General features: G+C 38.4%; 1 protein-coding gene and 4 non-coding genes across 5 annotated transcripts; all 5 read right to left on the bottom strand.

Annotated features, from left to right (window-relative positions):
* Positions 1-3,864: 3,864 nt before the first annotated feature.
* LOC123474064 (ATP-dependent RNA helicase TDRD9-like) lies at positions 3,865-4,610 on the bottom strand. Its single transcript, XM_045175888.1, has 3 exons — positions 4,489-4,610; positions 4,155-4,432; positions 3,865-4,085 (listed from the first exon to the last, which is right to left on the bottom strand). The coding sequence occupies exons 1-3, from the start codon at positions 4,589-4,591 to the stop codon at positions 3,939-3,941; spliced, it is 528 nt and encodes a 175-aa protein (XP_045031823.1). The 5' UTR covers positions 4,592-4,610; the 3' UTR covers positions 3,865-3,938.
* Positions 4,611-10,280: 5,670 nt separating this feature from the next.
* Trnac-gca lies at positions 10,281-10,352 on the bottom strand. The gene has a single exon. It is a non-coding gene; the product is annotated as a tRNA-Cys (tRNA).
* A 1,004-nt stretch (positions 10,353-11,356) lies between these two features.
* On the bottom strand, positions 11,357-11,428 carry Trnay-gua. Its single transcript has one exon. It is a non-coding gene; the product is annotated as a tRNA-Tyr (tRNA).
* Positions 11,429-12,432: 1,004 nt separating this feature from the next.
* Trnac-gca lies at positions 12,433-12,504 on the bottom strand. The gene has a single exon. It is a non-coding gene; the product is annotated as a tRNA-Cys (tRNA).
* A 466-nt stretch (positions 12,505-12,970) lies between these two features.
* Positions 12,971-13,042, bottom strand: Trnac-gca. The gene has a single exon. It is a non-coding gene; the product is annotated as a tRNA-Cys (tRNA).
* Between the last annotated feature and the right edge of the window lie 2,046 nt (positions 13,043-15,088).

Genomic DNA, 15,088 nt, shown 5'->3' on the forward strand with positions numbered 1-15,088 from the left:
AAAATTCATCGCGATGTACCGAAAGCCTGCCGTTATTCACTCCGACAACGGAACAAACTTCGTGGGCGCGGAACGTGAGCTGCGAGAAGCAGTAGAACCTCTACACGCTTCTGAAGGAATCCCAGAATTTATGAAAGATTCCGGCATCGAGTGGACCTTTCAGCCGCCGCGTACTCCGCATTTTGGTGGGACTCATGAGTCTTTGGTGAAATCAACCAAACGAGCGCTTTATAGAGCGTTAGAACAAGAAGGAAATAGTCTTCGGTATCCCTCCGAAGACTTACTCCGTACCTATGCGATCTCTGATCCAACAGATTTCCGCCCATTAACTCCGAACGGTTTCCTGAATCGTTCTCCTACCGCTTATCCTCCAGCTGGGACATTCGGGGATGCTCCACCGTGAGATCACTACCGATATCTACAGCGAGTCCTCAACCTTTTCTGGGACTTGTGGAAAACGGTCTACTTACAATCTCTCGCGGCAAGGAAGAAATGGAAGACGAAGCGACCGAATTTTGAAGTCGGCGACGTCGTCCTCGAAATCAACAAGGGTCTTAGCCGTGGCGTATGGAACATCGGACACATCGTAAAGGTGTTCCCGGGATCAGACGGCTGTGTTCGCGCCGTCGACGTTCAACTTCCTTCCGGAATATTTCGACGCGGGATCACCGAATTGTGTCTCCTGGAATCTAGCTCGGCCGGTTAGCCGGCCTCGGGGGAGGATGTTCCGGTGACAAGCGTTTACCTGATTTGGCAACGAAGCCATCTTTATGTCGCGCTTCGCTATTGTTTCCCTTCCCTCCATTTATGCTTGTCTGTCCTCCGCCCTTCGATAGTTTTGCTAGTCTTTAGTCTGGAGTACAGAGTCTGTAGCGTCATTTTTACAGTGTGCAGACACAGTCTGCAGCTTCGATTACGTAATACAAGTCTCTACTGTTCTCAGTCCGCCATTTTCGCGAGAAAACGAGACAGGTTCCAAATTCGTGGGAACACGTATATCAATTTATACAAACTTTTAGAGACGATATCTTTTTAAACCCTAAAAATTAACACATAAATTTAATTACACAAGAATTTACTAATATGTCCCAACGAGACTCGAACTCGTGATCTCCTGCCTACTAGGCAGGCGCTTTGCCATCTAAGCCATGCGACCATTGATGTAATTAAGCTGTTAACAATTAAAAATCTTTGAATGTGATGAAAACAGATCATGAAAACCAACAGTCTTTACAATCTCAAAGTATCATAAACATGTGGTAATACCATAATTTTGTAACACAGTTATTGTCATTAGACTAGATGTCGTATATCAATTTATACAAACTTTTAGAGACGATATCTATTTCTTCCCTAAAGATTCACAGAGATATTAATATTCACAAGAATTTTCTGATAGGTCCCAACGAGACTCGAATTCGTGATCTCCTGCTTACTAGGCAGGCGCTTTGCCATCTAAGCCATGCGACCATTGATGTAATTAAGCTGTTGACAATTAAAAATCTTTGAATGTGATGAAAACAGATCATGAAAACCAACAGTCTTTACAATCTCAAAGTATCATAAACATGTGATAATATCATAATTTTGTAACAAGATTCCTTCGGTAATGTCCTTCGGGCAATTTTTTTGAAAAAAATTGTCCATAGACATGTAACGTGGGCCAAAGATAAACAGATTTTGGATCCAAGATTTCTAAATTTCAATCAATTTATAGTGCTTGCTTCGTTCTCCGTCTTGTCTTCTTTCACACTTACGTTTCATGACGTCACCGTTATCAAAATGTTCGGTAATAACAAGCCAAGTCTTTCAACTTACGCTTTTCGCAGAAGCGTCAATTATTGGCGTCAATTATTGGACCAATAAACTAGTTTTGAATTAGAGAGTAATTGGCATTCAACTATAAAAACCTAATTTACAATTTACAGGAAGAGTAATCATCAATACCTTTATTATGAAGGGGAAAGCTGAATTGCAAGCTAAATCTGGAAGATCGCATTCCATGAAGTATGAAGAGTCACTACCATATATGAAAGCTCTGCATTGCAAACTTGTTTGTTGAACTGTTAATTATTAATTATGTCGATTTGTAAGTTCGGAAATGAAAATCTGAGTCCTTGAACTCAATCTCTTTCTTTTCATTGTCTTTGCAAGCTATTAACAAGTTTAGGAATATTCCATGCTTTTTTTAATCGCCTCCGTTCGGCCTCTCCTGTTGCTATACCATATGGTGTGCCACGTTACCGATAAGCGGATCCGTATAGATGAGTATAGCGCTCCTTCATTTATGTACGCCTTCCCTTTATGACTGTGGCCAAAAATAGCTGAATATTATACATTGTTAGCACGCAACCTATTTGCGCAAAGAATTATAGGTTCAATTTTGTTCAATTCAATTTTTAGCCTTGACGGCATCATCTCCTCGGCTATAGTCCTATAAAGCAAAGAGGTCGGCATCATTAAAAACTGCATTATATCCCTTGTGTGTTTTATTGCATTATGAAAAAGCGATACGTAAACACACCAATCACCGACACACAATAGCCTACGAAAAAAAAAAAATCCTTTTGCATGGCCTGATGTGGAGCGTTACACTCTCCAAGTCATTCCATTGCCATCAACTTAATAGTCTGATGTCTCATCTCTTCTGAGCGGATATGTCTGTATAAAACTTACCTTGGCCATAGAAGCTCAGCAGTTCCGCCATCCCGGTAGTTTCGATGGATTACCATTTCGATCGGCGCCGACACTGATTGATGGTTTCCCTTTTTGTTTTTCTATTTTCTCCCATTTTTTCTTTTTTTCAAGCGACCCCGTCCTCGCCACCTATAAAATCCCTATTTTATAGTCGTCGCAGTTGGCAATGATAAGGTGTTGGAACTTTTTACTTTTGTTCAACAACCAGACAACAGCATCGTATATAATGGTGTGCTATACGCACCCGAGTGCTGTGTTAATGTCCCCCCCCCTTTTTTTAACGCTGCGCATTCGCTGTACTACTTTCGTCATTGTCAAACTATAGAGACGATTTTCGACTATAGACTGGACCAGTTTGATGCTGTGGTTCACTGGTCAATAATCAGGAACACAATTTCAACAATAGAAAGCGACTGTTGATGGTCTATACAGTCATCCACGTGTCTACATATAGGGGCATACAATTTTATGCAGACAAAAAAGTTAATAGGGCGGACCATTTGTTTAATGAAAATGCTGTAATCAACATCAAAGCAGCAAGACAAGAGCACAAAAGCTATTGATGAGAAGAGAAACATTAGTTTGCCGCACTCAGCCGATGTAGCGGCACCGTGGAAAAGAAGAGATTCAATCAAGCTTGAGCTACGGGATTTCTCTGCTACACAAGACGACAAATTTTGGTCAGAATGTATACTATCTAGAATACCGGGCGGAGAACTTATAGATAGATCTAAACGCGGATGGAGGAAAAAGAGAGAAAGATATGGAAATCCGACCGAGTGAACAAAGTCAAATACCATTGCTGTCTGGCTCTCGGCCATTTTCTCTCTTTGCACTGTGGCGGGGGCTTGATGGTATAGCCAGCACTATAATAATCTGCCGACGTCGGTGGTATCCGGCCTACTGGCCTACTCAAATTGGTATCTGGGTCCGTGACGAGCTCCTTGATGAGACAGAAATCAATTACGTAGGTAACGTCTGGCACCGTGAGCGATTTTTCAGCGATATTCGTGGACTGAATGATTTTCCGGAAATTACTGAAATGTCGAGCTAGACTAGACATTGGCTGGAAGACGCGATTTTACTCTTCACTGGTGATTTGTGAATGTAGTGGTAGGATGTACCAACAGTTCTCGAAATCAGAATTGATGTCGTAGTCGAGCAAAGCTTTGTGCATATTTTCTATTTCACAGACGCCGGGCAGGAATATAAGTATTGCGCTGCGGTTGCTGGAAATGTTTTCATATTTTGGATTTTGGATGGCGACCGTAGCGCTGTATCTCTCGTCTGCCATCGAAAGCCGAAATTAACTTAGCGACCGCTTCGTATTTGAGCTTATGGATTTCCGGTACGCTATCATAGAGGTAGTTCATACTCCCCCCTAGAAACTGATAACGAAAACCGTAATATTATATTACATTTATTGCTCTTTTTAAAAAATGCTATTGTATACTGACCTCTAGTTTTTGAAGATGTTCACTATAGTAAACGCGTATGTCGTGAGGTTCACCGTGCTCCACTTCAATTATGGGAGCGTTGCGAAATGGTCTTTTGGATGTGAACGGAAAGTTTCCAATGACGGGGCTATTGAAATATTGGCCAAATTTGTCGGCATCAAAAGTAACTGACATCAGAAAGACTTTAGTTGTCGTCCTCGTATGACGGAGGAACTTGCGGACGACCAAGAGAAGGAAGTCAGTATCTTCATCCCTCTCGTGCACTTCGTCAATAATGACTGGAAAAGAAACAGACATTAGCATAACAAAATTTAGCTAATAGTCAGGAACTTACTGTGGGTATAGCCTTCAAGGGATTTTTTGGCTACTAATGCTTCAAGAAGGCATCCTGTGGTCAGATAGGTGAGCAAAGTTGATTCACTTACTTGATGTTCCATGCCAGCCTAGTAAACACATAGCTTTCAATAGTAAAAGTGATAACAGTGTGACAAAATATTCGGTTGTATCCAACAACGGTTCCCAATGTCCAATTTCTTTCATAGCAGACCCTTTTGGCTATGCTAATGGCTGCAATGCGCCTTGGTTGAGTCACAACAATGTTGCAAGGAGTTTTTGTTCGGTAGCATTTGTAACGAAACGCCAAGCGAAGCCCCTTCTTGCCCCTTTTATTTTTGCTTAATTAAACTAAGACCTTATTTCTTAAACTCTCCTTAACTTAATACCCCACTAGTTGACCTAGTTATTAGACTTTCTAGAAAATATAACAAGCGGAGAGAACAAGTCTCGGCACGCCCGTTATAAATAGAAACTTTTATGATTTGTCCAAAGCTGCCCAAAACGGCCTTAACCTGCCGTAGCTAAAAATAGATATATTTTTGTCTGTTGGGAATTGCCCGAAACGGCCCGAAACTGCCCGGCCTATTTTTAACAATCGTCTAAATTCGCCCGATACCGCTTGAATTTGTCCGCCTATACCTCTTCGTGACGTCCAAATTCGCCCGATACCGCCCGATTTTGTCCGCCTATACCTTAACATTGTCCCGTATGTCCCCCACGGGATGATGACTAACATATAAAAAGCCACCGTAAACTCCCAAAAGGCAGTCAGATCTACTCTGCCTGCTCCGTGTGCCAACTTAGGCCTCTGCAGCTCTCCCGCCGAGCCCGCTACCGTAACTCTTGCAAGCCGCAGAATAAGTACCCTTTAAGTAATCACTAAGTAGCTGATTGACTATTACTTTATTACGTCTATGCCTTGAAGTTAGTACCCATTGGTAACCTTAAAGTGTCATGAGTCTTCTTCCCTCAATTTACGAGCTTGTTTAATTATTCTACGGCTACCTGTCGCAAATGGGTTTATAATACACGGCTTTTTATTTATTGCGTGCGTGTTGTTTTATGCTTGCTAAGTATACAAGACATTGTGAGTAAAGACGCCGCATTAAATTAAACTTTTCCGTATTGGAGACAACATGACAACGTCGTGTACTCCTTTACATCTGGTGGCAGCGGTTTTCGAACTCACTTACAGTGTCGTTGTGTACTGGTGTTAAGCCTAAGACAAGACGTACCTTTTTTTTTGGTTTTTCAACAGCCAACTAAGACTGAAAATATGTCTATCGAGTCAATAGAAATATTACCAATCTCAGCTAATAATGCTGAACATGACTTCTTGTTGTCCGAAAGGAAAACAGGCTTTCAAAAAAGGCCAACTCATTTTACTATGAACAATGTATCCTTGACCCAAGTGGATAGACCTAAGACTCTTTTATCTGACACGCAGTCAAACCTAACTAGAATAACCAAAACGTCGTTTATAAAAAGAATTGCTATTTTTTTTTACGTCTAGAAAATCAACCAAACAAATTAAGTTACCAACAAGTAGCAACGTTTCTTTTCATAAATTCGAACCCTTAACGGAAGGACAAAGTTCCGTTAATCTTTTTCCCCAATGTAGCATTGCTTCCGAATTAAGTAGCTTAAACGTAAAATCGAAAATTGGCCAAGTAACAATGCAGAGCAATGATAAGCCGAATGGAGATGTCATTAACAACGAAAACCTGTCTATCACATCCCACAAAATTCTAACAGACAACACAATAAAAAATTTAGATATTGCAAACAGGCAGATTGGCAAAACCACAAGAGAAAGTGTAATTTCAAAGAATCCCAGTTATTCCTCTTTAGCGTCAGATTCGTTTTCCGATGTTGTCGACCAGACCATAGAATGTTTTACGATTCTACAATCGACTAATAATACTCTTCAATCCTACAGTTTCTATCACGCCCCAAATTCTGTCTCTGAGACAACCGAGTATACTATGCACGAAACAAAACAATTTACAAATTTGAACAATAAAATAGACAGATTAATAGACCTCATGGAAAATCTAGACAGCTTGATACAGTCTAACCTCTGGCAAGAAAACGGGACGGTTCTCCCACCAAAGGGAAGGCACAATTATGCGTCGAACCAATCAAAACAAATCAATTTTTCAAAGCCCTCCTCCTCAAAAATTTTCACTAGACAAAAACAAGCCTACGGCTACCGACAGATACACGTAAAGCCTTTCAGAAAGACTAACCGAAACAACTCAGGTCAAGATAGTTTTAGACAAAACAATAGGTTTATGCAGTCTGCCATAGGGTGTGCAAATTGCGGCCTTGCAAACCACAACATCGAAATGTGTTTTCAATATTCAAGAAAAAATAAAGTACGGGAAAAACCACCTTCTTGTTATTTTTGTCAACAAGTAGGACATAAAGCAAATTCGTGCCGAGATAGAGACAGTCTGATTAGGTCTAACGTATCTACCCTTTACTAAACCAGAAAAACAAGTAGTACCAGCTGTAAAATAGGGTTAGTTTAAACAAATCAAAAATTAATAATAAAAATTTTAAAAAATGGATTCCAAGAAAGTTAAATCAGTCGCAAAAAAAAATCATTTATTTAAATAATAAAAATAATAATAATACAGCATCAAATTCACAAGTAGCTCAAAGAACTCTATGGAAAACTAAGGTATACTTCAATCAAAGCAACATTAGATCCTGGTGACGAGAAAAACCGTTACACAAAAATATTTGTAACGCAAACAAAAAGTGTCGGAACATCAATAAGATGGCTTTGAGTCCAACACAGAAATTATATGAGGGAAACGATAAGAAAATATTACCTTGAATAATTTCCCTTGCCGTTTCTTACTTCGCTGCGGGCTGCGAAACGACGGCTAATACAGTCACTATCGCAGTTAAAAGGGTATTTTATATCTCAAAGAACTGTCAGGTAGTATATACCACAATCTGGGAGCAAGGTGATAGTTTAGTCACCGGCTCTCATTTTCTATTATTTCCGATATGGATTTACCGGAAGGCGTGGAAGTTATTCGATACTGCCGCAGCCAGAAGACTCTACCCATAGATATCTTTAATGAAAGCGCGTCGGAACATTAATGACAATTGCACTGAGTCCAACGTAGATTTTTATAAGTCTAGATCTTCTTAAGTTGTAGAGGGCCCAATAAAGGAGCAGGGTGATAAATTAGGCACTAGCTCTCTCTTTTTATTCTCCCGGAGTATGGATTTACCCGAGGGAATATATATAAGCAATTTCGTAAACGCTACGAACGAAAACAGAAAATATCAGATTGTTGTAGAAAACAATTATAATATGGCACACACTCTACCGAGAGATAGTCCCCTTGGTGGATTAGAATTCTCTTGTCAGCTGATAGGCTTAGTATCTAAAAGTCAGAAACAGAAGAAAGACTAATATAAAACGAGCACAACATGGTTTAGTGGGTACATCTCCCAGGTTTTCTCAAATGGATGAGGTTGCAATACAAGAGCAAGGTGATAGTGTAGTCATCACCTCACCTTTTTATATCTTCCCAGAGTGAGGATTTGCCCTAGGCTATACGATACGTAATTCTTTGGTGCTACAAACAATAAACGAAAAATATATTTCTTTTTGCGGAAAAAAGAAATCTCTCGGACTCGTGTGAATTAGTTTGACTCAGGAAAACCGATTATCTTGTCAACTGACAGGCAAAGTATCTCCAGGTCAAGAATTCGTTTCCCTGAAGGAAATTTCAAAATTAATTTTTTAAACAGAAACGAAAGAAAACGGCTAGAATAAAATTTAAAAAAAAACACAAATATTTCGCTTCCAAACAAAACTATTAAAATATTGCGACAGAATCTAGATTGGGACACTCGAAAAAAAAAGTAATTAGAAAAAAAAGAAAAAAAAATACGAATTGAAATAAAAAGTAAACTTCTATCGACACCGAAAAGAAACAATCTTTTCAACTTTGTCCTTATTACACGGGTCAAGGCCAGTAAGAATTGAAACGATGGGTTAAAGAAATGTTGCATTCAAATGCAATGGGATCCCGCTGGATGGACATAGTAAATTTAGTTGTTAAAACGCAGAGCTTTGTTTCTAAGCAATCAAAGGAAGCTCAATAATTTTTACGAAAAGAGTTTCATTTCCACAATAAAGAATCGATGGAACTTTGGACAAGCTTTAAGGAAAAACGTATTATAACGTTTGATCTTGCCACAAGCACTAGAAAATTCAAACTTGAAGAATCATCTAAAGCCCAACCTTGAATAGAGGAAAGAAAAAATGTTGGAATTGGCTAAAAATACAATTCATTTGTGAACTATCCCAAAAGATCAATGAGTCACATTCGAAGAGTTGTCTGGAAAAAAAAATAGAAACAATCATACACATGCACAAAATGAGACAGAGCAAAGACAAAAAATAGTAATAAGGAAAAAAAAATAAAACTAAAACTGAAACAAAAAACAAATCAAAGCAAAAGAAACAGAACAATGCAAAAAAAAGAAACAAAACAAAATCAATGAGGATAAACAAAGCAAAAAAAAAAACAAAAAAAAACACAAAAAACAAACAGACAAAAAAAAATCAAAAAAAAATTTAAAAAAAAATTATAATAATAATAATACTAATACCATGATAGATAGTTACAAAAGAAACCGATGGAACCCAATCTAAAAGTAAAAGTATAACTGGTGTGTTGTTTTCGGGGGCCACCCTACTAATGCTGCATAAGCTCCCAAAAGTCCGTATCGGCCATCATATAGGATGCGCCCGATAAACGCGGATGAAACTTGCAATAAAATTATAGTTGATACGCGAACTCGAAGCTCGTCTACCGTTTTCCCCATCTCCTTGCTCTATATCACCCTTGCTCATTCTGCCCTTACCCAACTTCCATCCCGTAAAAATTTTTGCCGTACATATATCTCGGGGAAACGCCCCAGGCAACCATAGGGTGCGCCCTCTATGATATTTTCACCCCTTTTATTCATATAGCCATATAGCACTCCCCTTGTATTCCTTTTTCCCACTCCTAGGGTAAACGAAAAATAAACCTGCCATATTTCCATAATAACCCTCCGTGACACGACTGTCACGTAGACTGTTCCCCACCCCTTCATACCATAGGATGCTTCCGATAAAAACGGATAAGGCTCCAACAGCTATACGATTCAATAGGCTACATTTTCAGCCATCCGATACTATAACCCGCCCAACCCCACTCCTTACCCTTCTGCACGCTCCTGCAATAGTGAATCGCTTTTCTTCGCGTAAACCCCCGATAAACGAACTCCCACCACAACCACCTCCCTCCCCCACAATTTAGGATGTCGGGAATAAAACCGGATACAAACAGCGTATGCAAGCGTACGTTGCGGCAGTCCATTTCGCCATCTCTCACTTCTCCCTCCATCTTCATCTTACTCACTTTCCCCCATTGCCCCCCTCCCCGCGACAACGCCCTGTTTCCCCCTGTAGCTCCCCTTATCCGACCTACCCTACCCTCTATACCCCACACCCTAAAATTGTTATAGTCCTTCAGTATATATACATATATACCCTCAGGGATAAAGGGACTTTACACAACAGCTAATTTGGTTTCTTGGTAGAAAAGAAATTAGATCTAAATGAGAAACATGGTGTGCTTCAATAACCGTACGTACAATTTCAGAAATGATTCAATTTTTTTAGTATTTCTTGAATACATTTAGTTTAGGAAATTCCATAATCCGTAAGCTTATTCACTCAGTTTTTTTATTATATCAATTATAATCACTAGGGGGCACCCAGGTTTGAACTGGGGACATTTCGATCTGCAGTCGAATGCTCTACCACTGAGCTATACCCCCATGATCGGTTAAAAAGAGGACAAAATAACAAATTTTGTGCTGAATCTATCAAATATTTTTTAATTTGATTAGAATTGGACATGAAGCCCTGCGTTGATAAGCTAAGCTGATCTGTTTTGGGATCTTGTATTTCAAAATTGCTTTCACTATTCGCTCATCTTTCCCTAATTTTATTAAGCATACAGAATAATAGCAGAAAGTTTGTGTTCAAAAACGGCAAGGAATCCGATTTCGATGCTTGATCACATTAAATAAAATAAACAGACTTTACACAACAGCTAATTTGGTTTCTTGGTAGAAAAGAAATTAGATCTAAATGAGAAACATGGTGTGCTTCAATAACCGTACGTACAATTTCAGAAATAACTAAATTTTTTTAGTATTTCTTGAGTACGTATAGTTTAGGAAATTCTTTAATCCGTAAGCTTATTCACTCAGTTTTTTTATTATATCAATGATAATCACAAGGGGGCACCCATGTTTGAACTGGGGACATTTCGATCTGCAGTCGAATGCTCTACCACTGAACTATAGCCCCTTGATCAGTTATAAAGAGGACAAAATAACAAATTTTGTGCTGAATCTATCAAATATTTTTTAATTTGATTAGAATTGGACATGAAGCCCTGCGTTGATAAGCTAAGCTGATCTGTTTTGGGATCTTGTATTTCAAAATTGCTTTCACTATTCGCTCATCTTTCCCTAATTTTATTAGGCATACAGAATAATAGCAGAAAGTTTGTGTTCAAAAACGGCAAGGAATCCAATTTCGATAATTGATCACATTGAATAAAATAAACAGACTTTACACAACAGCTAATTTGGTTTCTTGGTAGAAAAGAAATTAGATCTAAATGAGAAACATGTTGTGCTTCAATAACCGTACGTACAATTTCAGAAATAACTCAATTTTTTTAGTATTTCTTGAGTACGTATAGTTTAGGAAATTCCATAATACGCAATCTTATTCACTCAGTTTTTTTATTATATCAATTATAATCACAAGGGGACACCCAGGTTTGAACTGGGGACATTTCGATCTACAGTCGAATGCTCTACCACTGAGCTATACCCCCTTGATCAGTTAAAAAGAGGACAAAATAACAAATTTTGTGCTGAATCTATCAAATATTTTTTTATTTGATTAGAATTGGACATGAAGCCCTGCGTTGATAAGCTAAGCTGATCTGTTTTGGGATCTTGTATTTCAAAATTGCTTTCACTATTCGCTCATCTTTCCCTAATTTTATTAAGCATACAGAATAATAGCAGAAAGTTTGTGTTCAAAAACGGCAAGGAATCCGATTTCGATGCTTGATCACATTAAATAAAATAAACAGACTTTACACAACAGCTAATTTGGTTTCTTGGTAGAAAAGAAATTAGATCTAAATGAGAAACATGGTGTGCTTCAATAACCGTACGTACAATTTCAGAAATAACTAAATTTTTTTAGTATTTCTTGAGTACATATAGTTTAGGAAATTCCATAATGCGAAATTTTATTCACTCAGTTTTTTTATTATATCAATTATAATCACAAGTGGTCACCCAGGTTTGAACTGGGGACATTTCTATCTGCAGTCGAATGCTGTACCACTGAGCAAGAACCCCTTGTTCGGTTAAAAAGAGGACAAAATAACAAAGTTTGTGCTGAATCTATCAAATATTTTTTAATTTGATTAGAATTGGACATGAAGCCCTGCGTTGATAAGCTAAGCTGATCTGTTTTGGGATCTTGTATTTCAAAATTGCTTTCACTATTCGCTCATCTTTCCCTAATTTTATTAAGCATACAGAATAATAGCAGAAAGTTTGTGTTCAAAAACGGCAAGGAATCCAATTTCGATAATTGATCACATTGAATAAAATAAACAGACTTTACACAACAGCTAATTTGGTTTCTTGGTAGAAAAGAAATTAGATCTAAATGAGAAACATGTTGTGCTTCAATAACCGTACGTACAATTTCTGAAATAACTCAACTTTTTTAGTATTTCTTGAGTACGTATAGTTTAGGAATTTCAATAATCCGTAAGCTTCTTCACTCAGTTTTTTTATTATATCAATTATAATCACAAGGGGGCACCCAGGTTTGAACTGGGGACATTCCGATCTGCAGTCGAATGCTCTACCACTGAGCTATACCCCCTTGATCAGTTATAAAGAGGACAAAATAAAAAATTTTGTGCTGAATCTATCAAATATTTTTTAATTTGATTAGAATTGGACATGAAGCCCTGCGTTGATAAGCTAAGCTGATCTGTTTTGGGATCTTGTATATAAAAATTGCTTTCACTATTCGCTCATCTTTCCCTAATTTTATTAAGCATACAGAATAATAGCAGAAAGTTTGTGTTCAAAAACGGCAAGGAATGCGATTTCGATGCTTGATCACATTAAATAAAATAAACAGACTTTACACAACAGCTAATTTGGTTTCTTGGTAGAAAAGAAATTAGATCAAGATGAGAAACATGTTGTGCTTCAATAACCGTACGTACAATTTCAGAAATAACTCATTTTTTTTAGTATTTCTTGAGTACGTAAAGTTTAGGAATTTCCATAATCCGTAAGCTTATACACTCAGTTTTTTTATTATATCAATTATAATCACAAGTGGGCACCCAGGTTTGAACTGGGGACAATTCGATCTGCAGTCGAATGCTCTACCACTGAGCTATACCCCCTTAATCAGTTATAAAGAGGACAAAATAACAAATTTTGTGCTCAATCTATCAAATATTTTTTAATTTGATTAGAATTGGACATGAAGCCCTGCGTTGATAAGCTAAGCTGATCTGTTTTGGGATCTTGTATTTCAAAATTGCTTTCACTATTCGCTCATCTTTCCCTAATTTTATTAAGCATACAGAATAATAGCAGAAAGTTTGTGTTCAAAAACGGCAAGGAATCCGATTTCGATGCTTGATCACATTAAATAAAATAAACATACTTTACACAACAGCTTATTTGGTTTCTTGGTAGAAAAGAAATTAGATCTAAATGAGAAACATGGTGTGCTTCAATAACCGTACGTACAATTTCAGAAATAACTCAATTTTTTTAGTATTTCTTGAGTACGTATAGTTTAGGAAACTCTTTAATCCGTAAGCTTATTCACTCAGTTTTTTTATTATATCAATTATAATCACAAGGGGGCACCCAGGTTTGAACTGGGGACATTTTTTTTTTTGTAAAATTCTCTTTTTTTTTCTGTTAATTTTCAATTTTCAAAAAACAAAACAAACAAAAGCAAACAAAAACAAACAAATAATGTCGCCCCTTGGATGCAGACGTTATTAGGGCAGAGAAAAGAAAATTTGGCAATGGGGGTCTTAGTGCAAAACAGAAACAAAAACAAGCAAATGCAAGGGATCATAGGTTGTGCTAAACAAAAATAAACAAAAGTAAACAATAGCAGATGACATTGGGGTAGGATATTACAATAAACAAAAATAAACAAAGATTTTACATATTTAGGTATTAAATAAAACACAAACAAACTAAATTAACAAAATGAAAGTAAAATATAGGAAAAGATAAAAAAGAATGGTAGATTTAACTATGGGGGTAAAGTGTTTTCCATAAGCTCTCTACTTCTTCTTGATTTGGGGTACGTTGATGGTTCCTTGCCTTCCAGTTGATGAAGATGTAGGCAGCCAGAAGAGTACACGCTTGCCGGAGATTCCCTATTGGCCCAAAATGACCACGAATCAGATCTTCTTTTGATGTCTTGCAGCCCTTTTGACGCATGATTCCTTCCAACCAGCTCCAAACGGTGAGGCGTTCAGGACACTGGAACATCAGATGCTCATCGGTTTCGGGGTCTTCATGGCAGATTGGGCATTTTGCGTCCTTGTTGGGATCCAACCGATGGCATCTGGTCCTGGTAGGCAGAAGTCGCTGGTCTAACAGGAACATGGTCTCTCTGATGTTACTAGGAAGGGCTGCAGTCGCCTTCCAGATTCGTGGCCAATCCAGATTAGGCCTCAGGATCTCCAGCTTTCCCATTGTCATCACCTCCAGGACCCAATGGTTGTAAGTTTTCCGATGAACCATTGGATTCCCCTGCACCAGGATTGAAGATGCAAAGAGTTGCTTGATTTGATGCAGGGGTTCCTGAAGGTAATAGGGCCTCTTCATGACTGCTACGGGTACGGTGTTGTCCTTGTAGAGTGGCAATAAGGTTCAGAGAGGGAAGGACATCCAATACCGAAGTAGAGAGCTTTCTGGGCTGTTGGGGCCTGTCAGGACTTTATACATGGGGCACAGGAAAAGGGAACGGTAAAACAGGTGTGTGTTGACCATTCCCAGTCCCCCTTGTTTGACAGTACGGTATATTACAGTTTTTTTCGGCCTTTCTACTTTTCCCATCCATAGGAACTTCATGACAGCCTTTGAAACCTGGTCAGCTATATTTGGATTACAAGGTAATACCTGTGCAATATACACAGTTCCCGAGAGAGCCTTCGACTTGAGGAAAATCACCTTTTGGTAAATATTAAAACGTCGACAGGCATTCTCTCGCAGAATACCATTTAGAGAGCCGAATGCATCATTCCAGACCCTACCAGCTGTCTCGACTATGGAGTGAGAGAATTTAATTCCTAACAGGGACAATGTTGGTGCTGACACAAGCCACTCAAGAGGCCAAATTGATCTAGAGCTCCAAGTCCCGAGTCCCAGGGCTTTTGTTTTCTCCTTATTCATCCTTGCCTTTGTCCACTGACAGA

This window comes from Daphnia magna, linkage group LG7, assembly GCF_020631705.1.
Source record: "Daphnia magna isolate NIES linkage group LG7, ASM2063170v1.1, whole genome shotgun sequence".
Lineage (NCBI taxonomy): Eukaryota > Metazoa > Arthropoda > Branchiopoda > Diplostraca > Daphniidae > Daphnia > Daphnia magna.

What these genes read in the sequence shown, in the direction of transcription:
- LOC123474064 (XM_045175888.1), bottom strand. Translation starts at nt 4,591, where the DNA reads ATGGAACATCAAGTAAGTGAATCAACTTTGCTCACCTATCTGACCACA. An exon ending in CCTTGAAGGCTATACCCACA is followed by an intron (nt 4,433 to 4,488) that starts GTAAGTTCCTGA and finishes TTTCTTTTCCAG; the next exon opens with TCATTATTGACGAAGTGCAC. An exon ending in AACATCTTCAAAAACTAGAG is followed by an intron (nt 4,086 to 4,154) that starts GTCAGTATACAA and finishes TTTCGTTATCAG; the next exon opens with TTTCTAGGGGGGAGTATGAA.